Genomic DNA, 25,187 nt, shown 5'->3' on the forward strand with positions numbered 1-25,187 from the left:
AGAGAGAATTTGTATGGTGAATCGTACGAAAACGTAAAGGCGAGTGCTCATCTTGTTCATCTATGCTTTGAAACAAAACACAACTCACAAATGACATTTTAGCCAGGTCAGAAGAGAGTCAAACATTGTAAATGCCAGACGGTCTATCTATGACTAGCTCAAAGCACAACAAATTTATATGACATAAATTCGCTGCACCGGTATCAAATATTTAAAATAAACAAAATGCCACAAATATCAGAAACAAAAGATTTGATTGTAAGTAACATAGACCCGCCCTTAATCTACAAATCGTTAACATATGCATATATTTTCTTCTGCAAGTCTGTGATTATTACGGTATTGAATGGTGCAAAATGGATTGATGGTTGCATGAAATCGATTATTAATCAGACAGCTGTAATAAAATGCCAAACAAACGTTGCTTCTGAAGCGCAGACTCCATTTGTTGTGTCAAAAACCATGACCTCACCAACATCTACTAAGTTTTCCACCAACCATGATACTGTGTTGGTTCAAACAACAAAACAAGCAACAAGTCCGATACTGACAACAACAAAGGAATCTAAACAAGAATTATCACAGGAATCATTAAAAATTGAAATTTGTGTATTTGATGATTGTAGCTGTGATAATACCTACAATTTACTTAGTGCATGGCAAAAAGCACTGAGAGAAATCTATAATATTCCAATGACTATTGTGAAAAATGATACAGGTCAATCCAAGGGAGGTTAGTATTTCAAATATGTATATAAGTTAAAGTGAAAACAATCGAACAACATTTATAATCAAGTTCAAATTTTGATAGTTTTGTTTCTTATTTGTTTCAAGTTTGTCCTAACTTTGATCATTTATAACAATGGTAGGCAATGAAGCTCCCATTTGTAAAAATTTCTCACACTCAACTATGTAATTGAAAATGCATGCGTTCACCCAATGAAAGCGCCCTAAAGTATGCAGAGTAAAATATTGTGACTACCCCTTATTTATAAACATGTAGTGTTTCTGCACAGTAGCGTGTTGACGCGTGTTGTTCTAGTACTTACTAAATGTTGCTGAAACACTTTTTTCAGCAACTTTTCCTTTATACAACTGTCAAAATTCGAAACATTTGTAATAATTATTACAAATTATCACGTAAAAAGACACACCTATTATTACTAATTATCACGTAAAAAGACACAGATATTATCGAGTACACGGACAGGCGTATTCATTCGTACATGTTGCCAGGGTAGGAAAATAAGTGGTAAAGATGGGAGACTTTTGAGTTCAATTCATAAACAAAATAATAATTTTATGCCATGTTCATACCAGTATTTTAACTACGTTGTTCGCTCTCACAATTACGTATAGGAATTAACCCGTCCATACGACATGGTGTACATACTTCATACCAACATAGTTCATATAAGGTCTGTTCGATAACTTCGCAAGTAAAAAGTATTTGCAAGTACTTGCAACTACTTCTCATTTCTATTTTATTGAACAAGTTTGTTATCGAACAGCATTTTGTAAAAGTTTGTACAAATTTGTACAAACTTTTGTGTTATCGAACAGACCTATTTTTATACATTTTGTTAGTTGATTTTAAAGGAAGTTTCAAATAAAAGACATGCAAAATTAGTTGATATGAACTGGAAAAAAAAATTTTCTTTTCTTCAAACATCTATTTTATGTTATATTCTATTCTTTTCATTCGTGTTTTCTATTTTTTTATTTATTTATTTATTTATTTATTTATTTATTAGTCAATGGAATTCATTATCCTTACAGACTAAGATAACATAGCTAATTATTACGCTAATTAAAAAAGTACGCGTTAACGGTCCGTTTCGACCATAATTCGTGCGGTGAAAAGAAATGTCAAACATATTCACTACACGTAAGCTCCTCGGGGGAACAAACACTGGAACTAACGATAATAAATCAGGAGAATCAATTACGTTATTGAGTAAATCAAAAATGAAACAAGCAGATTGAAACTTTCTTCGAGTTTCTAAACTTTGCAGTCCTAGTAATAACCACCTAGATTTATAAGAAGGCAGTTCAGCTGAGAAATTTTCTAGAGAAAACTTTGTAAAGCTTCTTTGTATTCTTTCTAGGCGAGCTTTATGGGAATTGCAGTAGGTATCCCAAATAATTGACGCGTATTCAAGTTTGGATCTGACGTAGGCTGTATAAACAATTTTTGTGGTTTTCTTAAAATTGTGATGTTTGCAACACTTTTTTCAAATTTTCTATTTTCAAAATTAACGAGAGAGACCTACCAAAATAACTTTTTGGTATACAGACTTTCAGTCAGGTATTTGATTTTAGTTTTAAGATTTGTACGCGAATTTGAAAAAATCGACAATAAATTTAACTGCAATGAAAGAGAAGACGAAATTTACTATGCTTTTAAGTACACTAATCGTTCCACCGTTTACTTTTCATTCATGTTTTGCAGTTTTTCTTAAAATGTTGTTTTTTTATAAATTTTTAAATTTTGTATTTTGTCTGTCATAATTAATTTATTTCGATAAATATTCTCATTTGTTAGAGATGGGACATATTTTATCATCGTTCGGAGAGTAATTTAAATTGAACAATGACAATAATCGTTCTTCGCTCTCAGAATTTTGTATGGAAAATGAGATAATTAAGCGAATTATCTTCAGTATGAACAAGGCATTATTGCATTTATTTATTGTTATAGATTGGATTCTATCCGGTATTTACCCAAAACATGGGTAAATATCCGATAAATTTCTTTTTTGGGTGTTTTTTTTGGGTAAATAAAATTTTATTTTGAAATCAAAATTTTGTTTTTCTGTCAAACAGAAAATCAAAAAAATACCAATAAAAACTACTGACTTACTACTGACGTACTAGTTCCAATGTCAGTACTGACTTTCGAATGACACGTTCATACAAAATGTCTATAGGAAATTACACGAGTTGTCTACAGTTTGTCAGTAGTACTGTTGACAATGTCAGTAGTAAGTCAGTATAGATCGGAGAAGCGCTTCTTTGCTTCTTTGAATAGTGAGGGCGCCCACTGAGTTGTTTTTGCATTTGCTTCTCTCTCTCACGTATAGTGTATGTGTACAAAAACAAACGATGAAGATCATGTGGTTGTTGTTTTTTTCGCCCATGCATAGATACATGCTTTAGTATTGATGGAAATATTATGGGCGACACTGGTATAGATTCACTATTGACATTTTCTACATGGATGTTTTTTTTTTTTAAATTAGTTGAATTGTGTGTGTGAGAAATTTTTACACACACAATAATAAATGGGAGGCCCATTGCCTACCATCGAACTATAATGCATGGTTGCACAAGATAGCACCCATGGGCTCACAGAGAATGTTTCTCTCTCCACACACACAACTCAACTAATTTAAAATGCATGCACTCACACAATAACATCCCCTAAACCCAGCTAGCATTTGGAAGATTGTTTTTTCAAAAATCACATTGCGGAGTCTTTTTAGAGCCAGGTCAGGCAATTAGGCGCCCGTGTGCGCTCATTTAACGTTGCTCTCTCCACACACACAATTCAACCCATTAAAAAAGCATGCACTCACACAATGACGCCCCGTAAAGTATGCAACAGAAAAGTATGGTGCCTGACGCTGTTTTAGAGTCCCTTTGGTGATCAAAAATTGATTAAATCGCATGTATGATCAGAGAGGGACTCGAAAGTGACTCCCTGTAATGATTAAAACGAGTTCAATTTAAAATACAACAGCAAATGTGTAGCAATCACAAATGAATCATTGAGCCGTTAAAAATGTGACTATTTTTTCGTTATTTATTGTCACATTTTGATCTTCATGAAGATTGAAAAATGCTTAATCAAAAAAGGGTCATGCAGTGATTATAATTATGTATCTTCTGATCATATTTTGAACAGATAGGTGATTAAAAACTGATTGTTTTGTTTTATTTTTGTTTGGTTGTAAATAATTCTCATATACACTTTCTATAAAACTTTGATATAAATGTAACGTATAATATTAAGTGTATAGACAAACACAACACAATTTTGTTTTTTCAAAATAGTCTGGCTTAATCCCATTGTTGTTGTTTTAATATTTTAAAACAACTATTTTATTAGTGGAAAAGATTTGGCATTGCTCGCCAAGGGGTAAGGCAGGGAATACTATAGTTTCGATCCGCGCCACTGGATCTCATCAGTTCCCTTGTTTCTTGTTTGTGGATATTCTCCACCGAAGTTATTTTTCAATAACTTCTTCAACAAGGAACTTTTTACACCCAAACATCAATCGTCAGCTCGAAGTATAAAGGTAAGCAAAGAAAAAAGTTCAATGAGAAGTTTTTCCTTGGCAACCTCATACAACTCCGACGAAAGTGTCTGCGAAAAACAATTCAAACCTCTTCCACTTGTATGTGTCGTCGAGTTTCGACGAATGCACACACCAAAATTTGGTTGGTCTGCTTTACAGCAAAAACAACACACGTCGTGCCAGTGTCTTCAATTTGGCGAGCAATGCCAAATCTTTTCCACTAATAAAATAGTTGTTTTAAAATATTAAAACAACAACAATGGGATTAAGCCAGACTATTTTGAAAAAACAAAATTGCAAACGCTATCCCAATAAAAAAACGCCACAATGCTTCAAACACAACACATATTCAGGTTTTGCCAAGTGAAATGAAGAAGCAGTATACTAACCACCCCGCAACATAAAGGACAATTAAAAGAAATAACAAAGCAGAAAAGACAACAAAACAAAGGAAAGAAACAAAAAATAATAAAAAGAAAATTATTTTAATTTATTTCGTCTAATAAAAAGACCCATAAATGACTCCCTAAAGACTCATAAACGATTATAAACATGACTCTAAAAAGACTCGAAAAAGAGTCCCAAATTAATCAACAAATCACAAATAAATGATTGAAATACGACTCGAAAAAGACTTTATATACCATCAGAAAATGGGGAAAAATGACTCAAAACTAATGCAGAGGAAGACTGATTTGTGATTTGTTTAGAAGAGTCGTCTGAGGTTACGTTTTCCTCCCGACAAAGGAGTCATTTATGATCAGAAAATGAGCTCATATTCCAGCTTTTTAATCGTGCAGTCGGATCAAAAAAGACTCGAATTTGATTATAAGTCTGTCTGGTTACTTTCCCAGCAAGAATTGTCCAGCAAGAACTCTCTCAGAGAGTAAGGGGTTTTTATTCTCTTTTGCTAGAAAATTGTAAAAAGTAAACAGACACCTTCCCAGCAAAAACCAGCAAGCAATCAGCTGACTTGCCAAAACAGAACAATTTGTCCGCCAACAAAGGAAGCAAAAACGTTGTATTTTATTAAAAATAAAAAAGAAAATGACACAAAAAAGTATTTTTCCACTTTACAAATTTGTTCTCCATAAAACAATACATTTAGACTATGTTATTTCCACAATAAAATTGTTTTTAGTGTTCACAAACATAAATCAACAAAAAACTAAAAACGGCTGATTGATTGTTTTCAGGAAGAAGAAGAGCTTGCAAGTGCTTGCTAGAAGAAATTTGTCCAGCAAGAATTTGCAAGCTCTCAGTGAAAGAACTGTCAAAATGTCTCTCTCAAATCGCTCTCTTTTGCTGGTTTTTTGTGTTAACAGACGACTTCCAGCAACAATTGGTAAAAATTGTTAAAAATTTTATGGTAACCAGACACAGCTTATAATTTTCAAAAAATGCTGTCTGGGAAGTAAGCAAAAAACAGCTGGTGGCCATCCATGTAGTCCAATTTCATTGGTTTTCATTGAGAATTTGCTAAACGAACCCAGACATTATTATGTATTTATGTACCTCTTTTAAAATTAATAAAACATCATGAATTACTGGATTTGTTATCTAGTAAAAACTTTAATCCAAGACATATTTATATAAGGTAGAAGTGACAATCAGCAGTATTTTTACTTTTTTGTAAATTTAGTTTTCAAAATGTGTTGTGTATTTATATTAAAAATAAGCACGCGTTTGATAATATTTAAATAATACTTTATTTAATAAATAACTAACAACAAAGATATAAATCGATTGAAAATGGAGTCGAACGTTTTGATCTGTTTGATGGTTGAAATCGAAGTGAACGAGTTAATCATAACTAAATAGTAAGCAAAATGGCAGTTACTAAAAATGTAATGAATACTAATTAGTACAAAAGATACTTTGATTAAAGAGAAAATTTATAACATAGAAACAGAGTTGCCATGTGTATGAAATGTAATAATGAAATACACTACAAAATGTAATAGGGTGGGTCTACTCATGAAATTTGGAACTTCGAAATTTGCTATCATAAAATAATTCTTTTCATTCTACACGTGTAATAAAAATGACCTACCACAGTTCTGAATGCTTACATTTACATTTTGATTCAAATTTGTTCTATTTTAGAGAATTTTTAAAATGTATTAATGTTTTTCCTGAGAAAATTTATTATTATTCAATATTTTCTTTGGCATTAAATTTTCAATAAGAACAGTGTTGTTTTTGTAAATTTATATAAATATGCCTTGCTTTAATCCATATTCGACACCCTACAACCTCTGAGATGATTTATTCAAGTTCATCTTTCTATACATGTATCAAAACACTATTTCTAAATAAAGTCACCAAAACCTTGTGTGGAATTTATTTATGTGTCAGTAATGTCATATAGTTCAGCATCACCATATTTTCTTTTGCATAATTTGGCTTTTAAGTATCGATGGCTTAAACGCCCTTTGCATCAGAGCCTTTTACCGGGTTAACCTTTTTTATGAGGATTTATTTGGCTGGCGGTAACGCTATGGCATTGACATTTGAAACACAGCGGGTTTATTAAATCCGGTCATATGCAAACACACTATTAGAGAGCGCCCGTGGACTCTCAGTGAACGTTTCTCTTTCCACACACACAATTATATATTTTGTTATTTGTTATATATGTATTTTTTTATTTCAATTCATGTTTTATAAAATTACTTATGACTCTATTTGCAAAATCATAAAAATCTTAATTTTTTGAGTAAAAATCATCAAATCGTCATTTATCAATTATTGACCAAAAATTGCCAAAATGACGATATATCGTCAAATCTGGCAGCCGTGGTAGTTGAATTGTGCCCACTCGTTTGCGCTTAACCGGATTTAATAAACCCACTGGTTTCAAATGTCAATTCCATAGCGCAAACGTCAAAGAAATCTTTATAAAGAAGGTTAACCCGCCAAAAAGCTCTAATGCAAAGGCCGTTTAAGTATGCAAAAGAAAATATGGTGCCTATAGCTGTTTTAAGCCAGGTAGGCATCATAGTTTCTGTTGCAAACTTTACGAAGCTGTTATTATGTGAATGCATGGTCTTCGTGCATTTGTATGTAGCATGCATAAGGAGACGAGATAGACCCATAGTTTCTTTCGCGAATATGTATACATACATACATAGAATTGTGCCAAATTATATTGAAATCAGTAGGATATAGCTCCCATAAATGTTTTAAATATACACAGTGGTGCAGTTCATCATATAGTCGGGCCCGTCCGACTTTGATCCTTTCCTTACAGCTTCAATAGACTGAATTGCGTGAGTAAAGAGAGAAACTCTATAGGAAACACGGGTTCCCATTTTTGCCGATAGATGTTTTTAAGATTGTAAGACTGGTTACATCAGTCTTAAAATTTCTCTCTCCACACACCCATATCCAACTAATTGAAAAACAGGTGCCCGAGCATAACTATCACGAACATAACTCACAAAATTCGGACATAACTTCCAGATAAAACGCGGACATAACTCCAAAAATTATTATTTTTTGTTTTGTTTATTGTTGAAGATTCACTCTCATTTTCGATTGCTTGAGTGGAGTATTCCCCCATTGCACGATGGGGCCAATAACAGGTTTTCGAGGCAACAAATCACTGGGGCAAGCTAGACCTTCCAAATTTTGTACAGATGTTTATAATGGGCTTAGAAACTAATATGCCAAATTTGGTTCATATCGGTTCATATATACATATAGCTGCCGTGTATATGTTCGCCCGATTTCAAGCAATTGATGGACCAAACACGCAAATTCTGCCCAATTTTTATGCGATTTGGAAAATACCACGGAATTAGGACTACAAAAAAGTTTGCCAAGTTATATTGAAATCGGTTCAGATTTTGATATTGCTCCCATATATATGTTCGCCCGATTTTAGGTATTTGGTGCACCAATCCCGCTATGTATGTCCAATCTTGATGAAATTTGAAATGTGTGACGGTTTTTGGTCTAGAAACATTTTTGGCAAATCATATTGAAATCGGTTCAGAATTGGATATAGATCCCATATATATGTTCGCCCGATTTCAGGAAAATGATTGACCAAGCATGCAAATTCCATCAAATTACAATAAAATTTGTCAATTTGTTTGTTATATTGAAATCGGTTCAGATATAGAAATAGCTCCCCTATATACATATGTTCAAATGTCATGGTTTTGTCTGTGGTTTGTTATAAGTTAATAAAAAAAGGTTCCAAATTTGGTAAAAATCGGCTAAGATTCCGCCACAAAAGCCAAAGTTTGCGATATCTTTGAAATTATATATTATTAATATTATATACGTCTATTAAATTTTTCCGAAATCCAATTGGTAACATTAATGGGTTTCCGATTATTCGCCACCCAAAACATAAAAATGTCCATATTTTTAAGTATTACGACATCTGAAATCAGATTTTTATGAAAAGGCGCAGATAGGCGCAGCTAATTTTTTCACAAAATGATAGTACACATTAATACCTTTCACCACATATATATAATATCCTAGATCTACCTAGATCTCAAAAGTTATACTCCAGAGAACACATGGATAACAGAGCAAAAAACTCCAAAAAAGACATCACATCTTAACTCAAAAATACATTTACCACACATAACATTTTTATTATTTGTTAACACTATCTTATTTTACATACCCATTGAAGAGCTTTCCATGTTTAAAAAATATAAAAATTTTGAAATGTTCTTTTTGGCGCCTAAAATGCTTTCACTACTTATTTATAATGAATGTCGGAAAATGATGCATAAGAAAATATGTCACCATTGCCAGATCAGTATGTCGCTATGTGATGTTACCAGATTGATTTATTTTTTTATTTTTAGTGATTCAGAGTGTTGGCAATCGAAATCCGTTATTATTTTTTTCAAATTGTTCACTTCAAAAATTGACTTTTTGCCTCAAAAACCTGCTATTGGCCCCATCGTGCATTGGCTCAACTTCATTTATTACCCTCTATTACAGAGAGTAATGTTTTTCAAAACGAACTGACAGTTTTTTACTGATTGCTACCAATATCATGATTTCATCCCGGCGAAGGGAATTATCAATTGGTTTCTCAGTTTTTGAAATTATGCCTTTTTAGCGAAAAACCGAACTCTTTAAGTGAGATTGAATCTTCAACAAAAATGAAAATGAGATTGAATCTTGAACAATAACAACAACAAACTAACAACACGACTCCTTCCGAATTTTTCAAAAGCGTCAATTGATTTATTTAAACGCAGGTGTGTTGACTTCTTGCACAAGTAAAATATCAATTTTACTCCAAATATACTGGTTATCATCCGAACTAAGAATGTTACACAATGCAATGCCCTAAAAATACGACATACCTACCTTGAAATAACCTGCACCAAAAAAGGAATTTGAATGATTCTTTGAAACTCGTCGAAGGGATTAGTATAGTTTGGACTTGAATGGCAATAAAGGCTGTTGAACTTTTTTTATAAAAGTCCCGGTCCACACAAGAGCGATTTCATTGAAAAAATTCCATTAGTCGTTCTTAGATCGAGTTCCCTACTACATAAATTTCCTAATTTTACTCTACTATGGTACTCGATCTTGAATTTTTTTCACTTAAATCGCTGAGGACTTAACACGATATGTTTTTTACATATGGGTTGTCACTTTTTATATACAAAATGTATATGCAAGTAAAATTTGTGTGCAAAACCAATGGTAGGGTAGTGTATAGTCGGGTCGGGGCCGACTATATGATACCCTACACTCCTACCCCTGTGCATAAGCTTTTGACTGGTAAAATTCAAAATATTAAAATTGGGATAGCTTAGCGCCTTTGCTCTGAATGTCTTCATTAATACAGGTAAATTTTGTTGAAACGCATTTAAGTGCATCGTCATTACAACTCAAATAAAAAAAAAATGTGGGATGTACACTAACCATAAATAGGCTTCTTTCTCTGTGAGACACCCATCAACCCCCAAAATTTCGTGAGGATCCGATCAAAATTCCGACCTGTAGTGTGATTGCACAAAAAATGGAAAAAGGGATGCATTACCGACTATTGCGATATCTCTGTTGTTTGACCACATATGACAACTTACTTCACATCGTTGTAAAGGTGATATTTTCTACTACCTCTACCTCTTACGCTGCAGTTACACATGCCAGTAAATTGGTGCCAGTTGAGTACATGTATTATACTCGAAAATGACGAAAAAGTGTTCGACTGGCATGCAGTTTCCTTGTGTGTCTACACATGCCAGTGCAAGTTCAATTTCAAAATTATTTTAAGCAGCATATAACACACAAAATTGCATTATATGTTAGATTTAAAACACAATCCACAACATATTTTATTATTTTTATTTCATTTCGTTTTAAAAAGATTGTTTTCAATCATAAACATAATGAATCTGGTATTTCCGTCTTTTCAGCATTGTATAATCCCAGAGGGGAAATTATTTATCAACATATATTTTAATACTACAACAAATACAACTCGAACAACAACTACAAAGGAATTTGTTTTTGTTTGTAACGTTACTGCCAGTTGTATTTGTAAACAAAACAAGGAAATGTCTATAAATTATTGGAATTTAAAAAACTAATAATTTTTCACATTTGGTTGAATATTTTGGAAAACATGAATGAAAATTCGTTACATTTTAAATTTTTATGTTTCCACATCATTCCACTAAATGCATAAATTCCTGCAGAAAGAAGAATTCTTGCAGAAAAATTTGGGGTCGCTGGAAATTCATAGAAAAAGGAGAAGCTGTTTTAATGTTTTGTTTTAGAAATCAAAGAAGCACATGTTTATTCCCAGTCAGCATTTTTTGAAAATTTTAATCAAATTCGAGTCTTTTTTGATCCGACTGCACGATTAAAAAGCTAGAATATGAGCTCATTTTCTGATCATAAATGACTCCTTTGTCGGTAGGAAAACATAACCTCAGGCGACTCTTCTAAACAAATCACAAATGAGTCTTTTTAGAGTCGTATTTCAATCATTTATTTGTGTTTTGTTGATTAATTTGGGACCCTTTTTCGAGTCTTTTTAGAGTCATGTTTATAATCATTTATGAGTCTTTCCCAGTCAGCATTTTTTGAAAATTTTAATCAAATTCGAGTCTTTTTTGATCCGACTGCACGATTAAAAAGCTAGAATATGAGCTCATTTTCTGATCATAAATGACTCCTTTGTCGGTAGGAAAACATAACCTCAGGCGACTCTTCTAAACAAATCACAAATCAGTCTTTTTCGAGTCGTATTTCAATCATTTATTTGTGTTTTGTTGATTAATTTGGGACCCTTTTTCGAGTCTTTTTAGAGTCATGTTTATAATCATTTATGAGTCTTTAGGGAGTCATTCATTTATGAGTCTTTTTGTTAGACTAAATAAATTAAAAAAATTTTCTTTTTATTCTTCTTTTTTCTCTCCTTTGTTTTATAGTCTTTTCTGCTTTGTTATGTCTTTTAATTATCCTTTATGTTGCTTGGTGGTTAGTATACTGCTTCTTCATTTCACTTGGCAAAACCTGTTGTGTTGTGTTTGTCTGTACCTTTAACATTATACGTTACATTTATATCAAAATTTTGTAGAAAGTGTATATGAGAATTTTATTTTTTTATTTACAACCGAATAAAAATAAAACAAAGCAATCAGTTTTTAATCACCTAACTGTTCAAAATATGATCAGAAGGTACATAATTATAATCACTTTTCAAACACCTGCATGACCCTTTTTTGATTAAGCACTTTTCAATCTTCCAGATGATCAAAATGTGACAATAAATAACAAAAAATGGTCACATTTTAAACACTTCAATGACTAATTTGTGATTGCTACACATTTATTGTTGTATTTTTAATTAAACTCTTTTTAATCACTACAGGGAGTCACTTTCGAGTCCCTTTTTGATCATACAAGCGACTTAATCAGTTTTTGATCACCAAGAGGACTCTAAAAAGACTCCTCAATGTGATTTTTGAAAAAACAGTATTCCAAATGCTAGCTGGGTTAGGGCTTTATTTTTTTTAAATTTTAACAAAATACCTCACATATTAACAAACGTTGTATCGCCTCTACAAGCGGTGATTTACTGCGCGGCTTATCGTTCGAACTTGGAGGAGGTTACATATCATTGATATGAAGAAGTCTTTCTGGGAAATGGTTTTTTTCCGAATGATATATTTGTTTCTCAAAAAATATATGTCCCTAATGTACATCGAAATAAAAATAAATGTATAAAATGTCATATGAAATTTGACACTAACACTACAACCCAGTTCAGTCAGCTGGGTATTGCTGCTACCTTTTCTTGTTCTACCATGGAGAAGAGAGATATTCGCTTTGAAATAAAACGTTGGCCTTTTCTCCAAATAAGTTTTTTTCACATTCCGACCCCTCAATAATATCCGCCCATTACCAAAATCAATAGGTTTTTCCTGTGTGGAACCCTCATTAACTCCCAACATTTCGCGACGATCCAATCAAAATTGCGACGTGTAGCGTGATTACAAAAAAAATTAAAAAATAGGATGTATTACCGTATATTGGGGTCTCTTCGCTATTTGGCCACCTACGCCAACCTGCTTTATTACATCATTGTAAAGATGGGATTTTCTACTTTCCGAATGAATATTTTACAATTTAAATTTTTATATAAGGGGACAAATTTTGATTTGAGGGTATTATTACATTTTCCCCAGACCATGGCAAAAAGTGGTAGGAGATGGCAACCCTGTTAGGATAACAAATGCAAATACTTCCCAATTTAAGTCAAAAGTACAGCTAATGGGTACTTTACACGATATGTTTTTTGCATATGAGTTGTCACTTCTCCCATACAAAATGTATATGCAAAGTGACAAGTCATATGTAAAAAACATATCGTGTAAAGTACCCATAATTAAAACCGATAATACTACAGTTTTTAATGATATTCCGTTGTTGCTTTTGTTTTGCACCCCCATTCTCAAGGATCAGTCAATATTGTTGTTGTTGTGATCCCATCCAACTACAAAGTACAGAAACAACTTTTTGAAAGCACTCTCTATATAACAAAAAACAACTGGACGCAAAATATTACATTTAAAAAAATTAAGGCATCGAAAAATTGAGTTAATGCGAAATCCTGGATTTGTTGCTTTTGAAATGCGCAACACTGTATATATGAGAGATTTACCACAAATATGGACCAAATTGGTAAAATATTAACTATGTAGTCACATTACCAAAAAAGTTTATTTTATTCATAGTCAGTTAAAATTAGTTAAAATACTGTGTTTTCGCGTCCAATTGGATGATTTTAGTTTCTGTAGTTTTTACCCACATATTGGGTAAATAACCTGGATATTTCACCCCATTTGGTATTTACCAATTTCCCATCTCTATGTATAATATTGAATAAAAAACTTGCCTCGAGTCAATAAAATGTTCAAAGGAACAGCTAAGAAACTTTACACAAAAGTATTGATAATTGCGCCTACAGCGGAGACCATATCTGAGAATTGCGCGAAAACTTGAAGTTAGTTTATGTAGGTTTCTTCTATTTGTATCCTCATACAGTATATGGTCACCATAAATGCCCGAAGACCTAACCCACAAAATCACAACTTTACAGGAGAAGCAAAAAAACGTTATAAAATGAAAAACTTTTTTATGGAATATAATTCTTATGAGGGCGAGTATTCGGGATATTATCAATCCTATATGAATGGGAGTAATAAATGAAACCAAAACAGCGGAAACGATTGGTTTTGGAATCCGTCATTACAACAAAATCTGCAATATTCAGCCTTATTACGGTTGGCGTAGTCGTATCCAAAATGGCAAGTTGACGTGTCGAAACGACTGATTGGTATTATGAACATATTCGTCCTTAAAAGCTAAAATATCAAATTTTAAAGAATTCTTTTGGTAAAAAATTAATATAATTGTTAGTAGATCATGTTTAAGCTTTTAATCCAGAAGAAAAATCAACCCTACAGTTTTTACAATCAAAATAATTGTTTGGGGTAGACGTTTTTGTAGTCATTGGCGTAGTCATTTTCGTAGGGTTATTTTATGGTATCACGGAAAATTCACGACGACGACAAGTATTTTCTCACACAAAATTTAAAAAAAAAATTTTAACCCCCTTTTTTGTAACTTATTTTTGTTCGTTCGTCTATATTCGTAATAATTTAGGCATCCATAGCTCAGCCCCAAAGACATGCACATCTAATTTTTCGTATACCCGGTCCATATATCGTTAAGAATTCCGCATCTAAAAATCAGCGCTCTACATTTGCGCTAAATCAAATAAATCGATCTACAAAATTTGACAATTCGTGTGAGAAGAATAAAAATTTTTACAAAAACTGGGGGTAATTGTAAAATAATTCGTTCGAAATCATCTTTTGAACAAGAACTAAGAAATTTGCATTGCTTGAATCGTTATACGAGGACTCTAACAGATTTTCAATAGAAAGTTTGTCATCTGATAAAAACACGAAAGTTGTCATACGAAAATGAATTAAAGAAGTAAAATTTGTATTTATCTTAGTTATTTTCCAATATATTTCATTAACCATTGCCAAAAAATTTTTTTGAAATTGATTTGTTTTTATTTTTATATGCAGTCGTTAAGAAAATGTGTCACGACTCTTTCCTCGTATTTCAACGCCATATGTGATACCGATTTGTCGTATCAAAAATGTTATTTATAACCCAAGAAATCCGTCCAGGGAACGTTGAATGTGTTCTTTCGATATTTTATGGATCTATGATGGTATAAAATAAAAAAAAATGTTCGTAGTATATAATTGTTCATCCCTGCAAGCAAAAGCTATCGCGGAAGTGACTTAGGCGTGTCGCCCAGGGCGATGGAAACAGTCGCGGCGATAGTCGCGGAAGGCACCCTGGAGTGCCCTCCGTTGTGAAGAAATGAACCACGCCGGCGTGTCGTCTTGGAAGTCACTCCAGGGACACTTCTGGAAGATCGTTTCCGCGATAGTTCTTGAAATTAAAAAAAAATATTTTTTTTATTTTTTTTCTTTTATTTTTGTTTTTTATTAGGAGGATTGGCGGTTTTTATTTTTTTTTTTTTCATTTCACTTATTTTTTATTATTTTTTATTTTTAAGTACGCTCTTTTAGAGAAATTATTCTTTGGAATTTCCAACTACATTAATTTTGTTATTTTAAAAATGTGATGTTATGCTGCCTGACTTGGGAAGCGAACCTGGACCTTCAGAGTGCAAAGCGAGTATGCTTACCACTGCACCACCGTCTCATTTAATACTCACATAGAAAATGTTCTATATTTGTTCAATGTGCTGGATCATGAAATAAATGTAAACAATCGCCTTAGAAGTCGCTCAGAAGTCACTCAGAAGTGTCGCCATACGCGATAAAAGGTAATCACAAGAAGGCAATAGAAATTGTTTGTGTAATTCAACAACGATCTTCCTTGGCGTGTCTCCGGAGTGACTTCCTAGGCGAGGGAGTGAGTGAGTCACTTCCAAATGCTGGCAGGGATCATATATGTAAAAAATGCAAACTACGCCTACGACATTTGAACGCATACGACTACGCCAACCGTAATAAGGGTGATTATCCCATTTTCCGAAATGCCATATCTTGAATAGGATCGTTGTTTTTGAACGTAGAAGCCAGGACATGTATTTTAACTTTATGTATCAGATCCCATCAAGAAACTAATTTCGATTTGCGTGTGGGTTTCGTCTTCGAGCATTTTTGGTGACGATATGAGGCATAAGTAGAGAATGCACAGGTGAATATGTGACTTGAGTAGACAGTATAACATTCAGGCTATATTTCTTCAAAATAAGATTGAGTTTAGAACAGATGTGAGCTACGTGCGTGAAAAATTGAATGTTGCTATCATTGTCATATCCAAGGGAATAACTGTAAAATATAAAAAGTAGTATAGTTTTTCAGTTCAGTTCCAGTCCATGTTTTACCACTTTGAAAGACGGATTATTTATATCTAAGAACTCCTTATAACTATCAAGTATATATGTATTTACCATTACAGTTGGTTATGGTCGCAATAGAGCCATTGAAGCTTCCGCAGGTAATTATTTATGCTTCCAAGATATTGACGATGAAATGATGCCAGAGCGAATTTTTAAACAATATACGTTAGCAAAGCAGTACACAAACGCGGTAAGTTTATTGGAACGTCATTTAAGTTTACATATTGTATATCATGAAAAAAAAAAACAATATTTTAATTGTTTTGCAACTCTTAAGAACTCCATGCGTCCATCATAAGATGGAGGATATATATTAAAATTGTTAGTCCGTTTGTAACACATCGAAATATGTATATACTATAAAGTATACATATATTCTTGATAAATATAAGGGCCTGTTCATGTATGTCGATAAGAAAATGAATGCGCAAGAAAAACTACCAAATTTGAGTGTGTTTTTCAAATTTGTTTTTTGTTTTGAAGGAAAAGCAAAGGCAATAATATTTCCAAAACAAAAGTTTGGGTGTGTTTCATGCGCACACATTTTCGTTTCGAAATACATAAACTGGGTGTTAATCTAATCTAATAATTATAATGAAATCATTAAAGTCTCCTAAGACCAGCCAGAGCAACCTAGAGTACAGCCTCGGCAGTTCCACACCCGACTGCTAGGTCTGTATTGAAAAAGACTGGTGCAGCAGGAAACCTAGTCCCCAACATCCGCCTCAGGTGAGACCCTTCGTCACATCACAACGCTATAAGCTTACGTTGCTGTTAAGTTTGATTACCTGCACCACCGCTTCTGAGTCCATTGCAATTAAATTGCAAAAATTGTGAATTTCGAAAGATTGGAATTAAGTACTGCGTGTGCGGTTGAAGTTGGAGGGACTTCGGGGGTCTCATATTCTGATGACGACGATGACTCTCTGGGGACGAGTCCATAGCAACCCCTTACATGCATCCACTCCCAACATCTATTGTATCTCACGGAAGTTTGAGTGTGGTGGATGCAAATATCGGTCTTCGCTAGGGGTATGCAACAATTCCTACAAATACTTGTCTTTGTGTATATATATTCCCCTAATAAAGGTCAAATTTTATGTATTTCGAAGATTATGGCACCTTTTGGTACTGCAGGTCTCAGTGGGTACCAAAATCAATTTCGGAAAAGTCTATATATGGGTTATGTTTTAGTTGGGACACAGTATAACGATACCGCCCGATTTTAGTATTAGGCTTCTTCTTGTTTATTTGTTAATCCGTTTTCGGATGTTAGAGATCATACTATTGCAATTTAGTATTAGACATCCAAGTATAATTTGTTTTCAGTATATAATCCTTTGACATCGCTTTAAAATAAATAATAATAGATAAATATAGCCAATTTTTACATTTCAACATTTTCCCACATGAACAGATAATCGGTTCGAAATTTACCCGTATACCAAATAATGCAACTTGTCGTTTTACAAAATGGGCCAATGACTTGAGTCGTGAAAAATTAATGATACAAATCTACACATCGAATGGACCGACCATTATAATGCCAACATGGATGTGTCATCGAACGGTATACAATCAAATCGAATGTGGCTTTTCAGAAGAAGGTCAAGGATGTCCGGAAGATTTAATATTTTTCTACAAACATTTAGACAATAAGGGTACGATAATGAGAGTAGATGAATACTTATTAAAATATCGATACCATGATGAGGCTACAACATTTAGTGTACAAGAAAAAACCATACGACACATTAGATTAAAGCACTTACTGCAAAATGTACTCAAAACAAAGCCATGGTCTGAGGGATTTTCTATATGGAATGCTGGTAAACAAGGAAGAAAATTTTTCCGAGAATTGCCACAAGAGCAAAAGAAAAAAGTCACGGCATTTTGTGATGTTGACAAAAGTAAGTTCAGTTTTTTTACTAGGCTTAAGTGTGTATCTGTAATAATCCGCAAAATTTTTCCTTCCTTTCAGACAAAATAGCCAAATTTTACAAATACTATGACCGTTTCAGCCGCCTTCAAACCTTCAGTATTCCCATTGTGCATTTCAGTCAAGTCAAACCTCCGATAATTATTTGCATGAAACTTGATTTAACGAATGGAGATTTTGAAGCAAATTTAAGTAGCCTTCATCTTAAAGAGGGTCAAGATTATATTTTATTTACATAAATAAAAAAATTTAAAATGTCAATATTTCAATACACATAATTGAAGAGAAAATGTAGTGATATTTAATATAGAGTGCAATATGTAATGAGTGATATTCAATATTCCAGATATGCAATAAAGTACATATGTATGTATTTACATACATTTATTAAGATTTCAAATTTCTAGCTTTGTGATAGATACACTTTAAAGTTAACAACAAATGGTCAACCAATCAAATATGAAATCCGCTTCCAAAATCTAAATAAATCATTTGTGAATTTCAATAGGCAATTTATTGTGAATTAGTACGCATATCTCTAAACACAAAAGCAAAACTGTGTGTGTAAGTAAACTTAAACAAAAAAGTATTATAAAAATTCTAAACTATTAAGACACACACAAGCAACTGTTAATGCTTGTGGTCTTTTTTAAGTGACTGCCTCTGATTTGTGATATTCTTAGCTATTAAAACCCAAACGATCAAATACCGATGCTTTGCCTCCTTTGGTCTGAGTAGTAGCTGTACTTGCCACATGTACTTTGCCTAAACGTTTAGAAATTGATGATACTGTAGTCGAGGGGCTGGAGGATTTGGCACTGGACACATTACCCAAACGTTTGTGGACGGGGATTTCGCGACGACTTAAATCAGCCTTCATTTTGGGCAACATTTTACCTTTCGATGGTGGGGAAGCTTTGAAATTCACAGGTTTCTTTACAGCATGCAATTTAGAATCTACAAGAAATATGGTATGATATTAAACATTTATTTTATAAACGAATGCTTGGTTTTCTTACTTAAACCCAGCCTTGCCTTAACTGGTTTCTCCTTCATCATATCTTGACGTGCATTAAAAGTTTTCTTTGTTGGTGAACTATATCTTCTTGAGGCAAATTCTCTTACCTCTGCGGTGGAAGCAAATTTAACAAATTTCTCACTACCGCCCGAGGTGTCCATGTCATTATCATACATATCCTCATCGGATACATCTAAACTATTGTTGTTGTCATTATCTGAGTCATCCTTGAGTGGAACTTTTTTAACCAAGAATACTTTCTGTTTAATGGGTTTCACAAGTGTTGGCACTGTGGCAACAGTTTTTGCTTTCACAATAGTTGAGAGTCTCTAAATATAGAATATAGAAAAAATATTTATACAAAATTGGAACATATATCTTTCAACAAATCCTACATTCTTTGCAGTGTTCTTTAATATAGGTTTAATTTGTTTTGTCACTGTGGTCGCAGCATCTTCTTCTTTACCACCAAGCCTTGAAAATATAGATGATGATGTTTGTGATTTATTTCCCAAGCCAGTGATTCTAACTTTTACATTATCTGAACTTGTGGATGATGATGTTGTCGATGTTTCTTCGTCAATTTCTATGGTATCCTTAGAATTAATGGCAAGTCTTTTAAATATTGGAGATTTCTCTTTGGCAGCTTCTCTGTCAGAATATACTAAAAATAGATTTCCATTAGTAAGGTTATGTTTATGGGCTAAAAACAAGTACGTCTCTCTTACATTTTGCTTGTTTGGCCAATATCTGTTTGCTTCGCTCTGTTGTGCCGGAGGGTAGTTTAATCTTATATTTCCCCTCATGCTCTGGCAATACTCTTCTTGGTTTGACCGGAGGCAGAGGTGCAACCACAGCTGATGATGTTGTGGTGGTGGATACTGTTGATGAGGCTAAAGTATTCTGTACATTAGTATAAAGTGGTTAAAATATCAAAAAAAGCCTTACGCCTGAGTCTAATTTTATTCTTGTCCAAAGGCAGGGCTGGATTTGCGGCAACGGCAGCCACAGGAACCTCTGTGTTCAATACTTTTTCTCGGGCTGTCTGATCACTGACATTCTTTGCATGCCTGAAGTATTGAAATATTTACTTGCTTAACTACATTGTTGTTTACAAACGTCGTACCCACCTCAATATTGCAATTATATCCCCCATAGGCGTGATTCCCATTTCTCGTAGATATTCTTTATTCAAATCCATCAACATATCATTCTGTATCCTGTTCTCCACAAATATATGTGCATATGTTGCAGCGGCAGGAGACGGTATGCCTGATGCATTGAAAAATTTTACCCATTGTCCTGGTAATAATTAACATTAGATTAGAAAAACAATTGTCCTTTAGAATTGGAATTAGATGTGACTGCGACTGGAGTTCAAGTAGTGTCCCGAATAGTTTCTACCGCATGCAAAATAACTCACCTGCTGCTGAATTCGACATTTTCCTATCCGAAATATTTTGTTTAACTGAAAATTGATTATTTCAAACTATTTCAATATAAATTTCTGATATTAGGCTGCAAATCAAACAATTACCTATACCAATTGTTTTGGTAGAATATAAACTGTCAAAATGTCTTCTTCTTATTATTATCTGACATATTTCACTCAAAGCAGATACATTTACCAGGTGACAGAAAAGAATTCGAAAATGTCCATATTTACATTAGGCAATTTTTATTGCGGCAATTGTCAGTTTTGGGGAGAGAATGGTGGTGTTCCTTTATGTCATGTTCACACGAGCGTTTCAATTACGTTGTTCGCCTGTCGAACGACGTACACGAACTAACCCGTTTCCACGACACCATTCGTAATTAACAGAAACATAAACAAAATTTCCTTCATTTTTGTTTCCTTGTTTTCAGGAAAATTTGAACCGAAAACACATAAAATATGCATTAAATGAATAGGGAAAGCAAAAGACTTTCCTTCAAATGTATCTTCTATATTTAACTTCACACATATCATTCATTTTTTCCATAAATTCTGAATAATTTTGTATTTTCAATATATTATTATATGTTTCTATTTTGAAAATTAAAGAGAGACATGTCAAAACAATGTTTGTGTATACAGATTTTCAGTTATTTGTTTCCTTTTTGTTTCTAATTTTTTACGCGATTTTGAACTAATGGACAAGAAATGTGTGTGGAATTAAGAAGGAAACACAACCATCTTCCTTCTGCATTTATATAAAATGTCTAGTTCATTAATTTTCATTCATCTTTTTCCTGTTTTATAAACATTTTTGTGTTTTCAACAAATTTTTCAATTTTGAATTTAGACATGTCATAATTATTTTTTTTCGATAAATTCTCTCATTTGTTGGGGATGGGACATACTTATTCGTCGTTCAGAGAGTATTTCCAATCGAACAACGTAAAAAAATCGTCGTTCGTTCATAGAATTTTGTATGGGGAAAAAAGTAATTTATTCGTAGTTATGGGTCGAACAACGAATAGAGAACGAACGACGTACCGTGGAAACGGGCTATTACTTACCTGAGGTTACCATTTTGAAAAGCGTTCCTTAACCCCAAAAAGTGGTAAAACTGGCAGAAATTTTTAAGAGAGTGAGAGAGCATATATTCCTTTCTCTTCTACCACAGGCTACCAGACAAATTTCTGCAGGTAAAAAATGGTAGAACTGATTTTTCGACTTTTGTTTGACAATAGGTGTGTACGGTAACCCGAAAAATAAGTTTGTACGATAACCCAAAAATTTGTACAAATTCGTACAAATTTTTACTTAATGCTGTTCGATAACAAAATTATACAGCAAAAGAGAGAGAGTTTGGTGAGATTTTTGGAGAGTTTTGTGACTGAGAACTTTTGCAAGTCTGATCAGCTGACTTTTAATCACCTGTTCAATGTAAACAACTCGAAATGTTAACATTTTTGACCAAGAAAATTTCACAATTGCACATTTTTTAGATTCTAATGTTTGGTTTACACAGGCTGCACTGAACGCAATGCTGAACTTAAGACCACTGAGTATCAGCATTAAGTGTCAGGCAACCAGGAGTGCCCTGCGGCTTCATGAACAGGGTCTTTGGCGGGGTCGTACCTATGGGCATGGGTGTATCCTGAATGAATCAGGTATTTTTGTGAACCATTGTGGCAAAATAAGTGACTATATATCACCAGTCTTGAGATTTGACGATATAGAAGTCATTATACCTAGTAGAGACGACTGGAACCGCAGTAACCCCCCTCTGGGCGGTCTGGCTATATATACAGACGGCTCCAAGATGGAGGAAGGTACCGATGCCGGTGTCTACTGTGAAAGTCTATCACTTGAACGCACATACAGGCTAGACAGCAACTGTAGTGTGTTCCAGGCTGAAATCTTCGCGATTTGGAAGGCGGTGGAATTGATTAAAAATCTGGATGCAGAAATCTTTGAACCGGTGACTATCTATGTGGATAGTCAAGCGGCTCTTAAAGCCATAAAATCCTGCAACATCAAATCCGACGTCGTCCTCAAGTGTAGAACAGCTCTGGATGCGCTAACTAACGGCTTTCGGCTATGTTGGGTACCTGGACATCGTGACTACCAGGGTAATGAAAAAGCAGATGAATTAGCTAGACGAGGATCACAGTCCGCGGATCTAGCTATCACTGACTCCATCAAACCACCCATCTGTCACTTTTTCCAAAAAGTCGAAGCGTTCTCTGACGAAAGAGCCAGTGAATTGTGGCACAATGAACCTAGGTGCATTGTGGCAAGATCCATATGGCCGTCTCTGTCAGCCAGAAGAACGAATTCGCTGTTGAACCTGAGCAAAGCGGAAGTGAAGGTAACGACGGGAGTCATCACTGGACACTGCTATGTCAGGGCCTTTACCATTAAATGGGATAGGGATGTTAATGACTACTGCAGACTCTGTGAGGATGAGGAGGAGTCGGAGTCGATCGAACACCTCCTGTGTCGCTGTCCAGCCTGGCTCGTAGACGACACAGACTAGTGGGTTTCGTTTTCCGCCGTCTCTAACCTTCTACTCAACTGTGGAACCTGCTGTAATCTGCAACATCGTTAAAAATCTAAAGTGGCTAGGACAGCGCAACCTAAACGCGTAACGCTTTGTTTTTTCGATTATTCTGCCTACCTTGTTTCTTATTTGTCTCTTAATTCTTTTAATTCTTTTTTATTCCTATTTATCTGTTTATTCTATTATTTCTATTTATCTCTCTTATCTATCTTTATCTCTCTCTCCACTAGAAATTTTTTTTTTTCACTTTTTCACTTTTCTAAAGGATGATCACAATGGACCGTAAGGTCTCCGAGTGGCGCAGTCACAATTAGTGGCTGCACATCCTCTAACCTAACCTAACCTAACCTTGGTTTACATTTACGAAATCCACTCGATTTCAACTGTCAAATCCAATGGATTTCAGATGAGATTTCATTTGACGTTTGAGCTATGGAATTGACAGTTGAAATCGAGTAGATTTCGTAAATGTAAACTTAGCATAATAGTACGTTTATATATAACCGGATTTAACAAACCCACTGGTTTAAATGTCAATTCCATTACATATACGTCATGGCAGAACTACCAGGTAGTGGTATCACACCAGCTGATAGAATATGAAAAGTCAAATCCCTTTATAAAAAAATTATTTTTGTTGTTATTTCCCCAACAACATAAAGAAAGTTTTGACATAACATATTCAAAATTTTACGATTCCACTACCTGGTAATTCTGCCATGATATACGTCAAACAAATCCTCATAAAGAAGGTTAAAACTCCTGTTTGACTATGAACTTATACTATGATTTAAACTGTCAATCCCATACAATATCCGTCAAATAAAATCCAGTGGATTTAGAACTACGATTTATTTGACGTATATACTATGGAATTGACATTTGAAATCAATTGGATTTATAAGTCTAAACGTACTATAACCCTGCAAAAGGCTATAATATAAACATGGCCTAATACTATGTTTACATTTACGAAATCCACTCGATTTCAACTGTCAATTCCATTGCTCAAACGTCAAATGAAATCCAATCGATTTCAGATGAGTTTTCATTTGACGTATACACAAAGGAATTGACAGATGAAATCAAGTGGATTTCGTAAATGTAAACATAGTATAAAGCTTTGTGGATAGGATCAAAGCATGGTACAATAATTCATAGGTAGGCCAGGTATGAGAATCGCCAAAAAAATACAACCCTGTCGCTATGGCTTAAAACGTCAAAATTGTTTTGATGAATGATAACGGATGAGTATACAAAGAAGAAGAAGAACGAAATGTTGAAATGAAAACAAAACAGAGTTGAATTTTTTGATCAATAATAAATATCAACTCTGCATGTCAACACGGTTTTGACAGATTAAGCCATAACAAAAAAAAAATTGTAATCAGCTGTTAGCTGTGGCCTACCTAAGAATTATTGTACCATGGATTAAAGCATGTCAAAAAATAGTAACCAAAAAATCAACGCCGGCGGAAAAACACCAAAGTGAACATTTTTTAACTTTGAACCCCAAAACTGAGCGTCGTTGTGTGCAACACAAAGAGAAATATAACAAGAGAAATTTTTGTGCGTCAACGCCAAACGCAAAACTTTACCCAAACGTTGGATATGTTTACAGTTTTAATTTGTGCCAACTGTTGTTTCAACTGTCTTTCTTTATTGCTTTACATTGTTTTGAAGTTACGAATTTAGGCGTACCCAGAGTTTTTTAAAGTGCAAGCTCATTTTCTTTTTATGCAATTTTCAATGTATGGCACAAGCCTTATTACCCTGCGTTTACACATGACAGGACAGTAGAGTACATGCATTGATTGTCAAAAACCCAAAACTTGCCTGTGTGACGTAGGCGACCAGACAAATGCAAAAACAGTTGTAAAATTGGAAATGAAAATCATCGATTTCTTTTTGTTTTCAGTTCACACATTTTATTATTGTTCATGTTCATTTGTTTTTAACACATTTCAATTATTAT

The 25,187-nt window shown here is 33.8% G+C and overlaps 2 protein-coding genes across 3 annotated transcripts; one reads left to right on the forward strand and one right to left on the reverse strand.

Annotated features, from left to right (window-relative positions):
- Positions 1–11: 11 nt before the first annotated feature.
- On the forward strand, positions 12–18,602 carry LOC141394120 (queuosine-tRNA galactosyltransferase-like). Its single transcript, XM_073968029.1, has 5 exons — positions 12–258; positions 325–733; positions 16,323–16,453; positions 17,681–18,173; positions 18,245–18,602. Exons 1-5 carry the CDS (start codon positions 226–228, stop codon positions 18,439–18,441), a joined length of 1,263 nt encoding a protein of 420 aa, XP_073824130.1. The 5' UTR covers positions 12–225; the 3' UTR covers positions 18,442–18,602.
- Positions 18,407–20,825, reverse strand: LOC141394119 (uncharacterized). Of its 2 annotated transcripts, XM_073968028.1 has the most exons (8): positions 20,758–20,825; positions 20,644–20,688; positions 20,351–20,522; positions 20,169–20,290; positions 19,949–20,113; positions 19,616–19,884; positions 19,222–19,549; positions 18,407–19,159 (listed from the first exon to the last, which is right to left on the reverse strand). In XM_073968028.1, exons 2-8 carry the CDS (start codon positions 20,660–20,662, stop codon positions 18,882–18,884), a joined length of 1,353 nt encoding a protein of 450 aa, XP_073824129.1. In that variant the 5' UTR covers positions 20,663–20,688; positions 20,758–20,825; the 3' UTR covers positions 18,407–18,881. The 2 variants fall into 2 exon arrangements, with proteins under 2 accessions (XP_073824129.1, XP_073824128.1); XM_073968027.1 differs by having other exon boundaries at positions 20,644–20,790.
- Positions 20,826–25,187: the final 4,362 nt, after the last annotated feature.

The sequence above is a fragment of the Musca autumnalis genome, unplaced genomic scaffold, assembly GCF_047663935.1.
Source record: "Musca autumnalis isolate F117 unplaced genomic scaffold, ASM4766393v1 scaffold_2, whole genome shotgun sequence".
NCBI lineage: Eukaryota > Metazoa > Arthropoda > Insecta > Diptera > Muscidae > Musca > Musca autumnalis.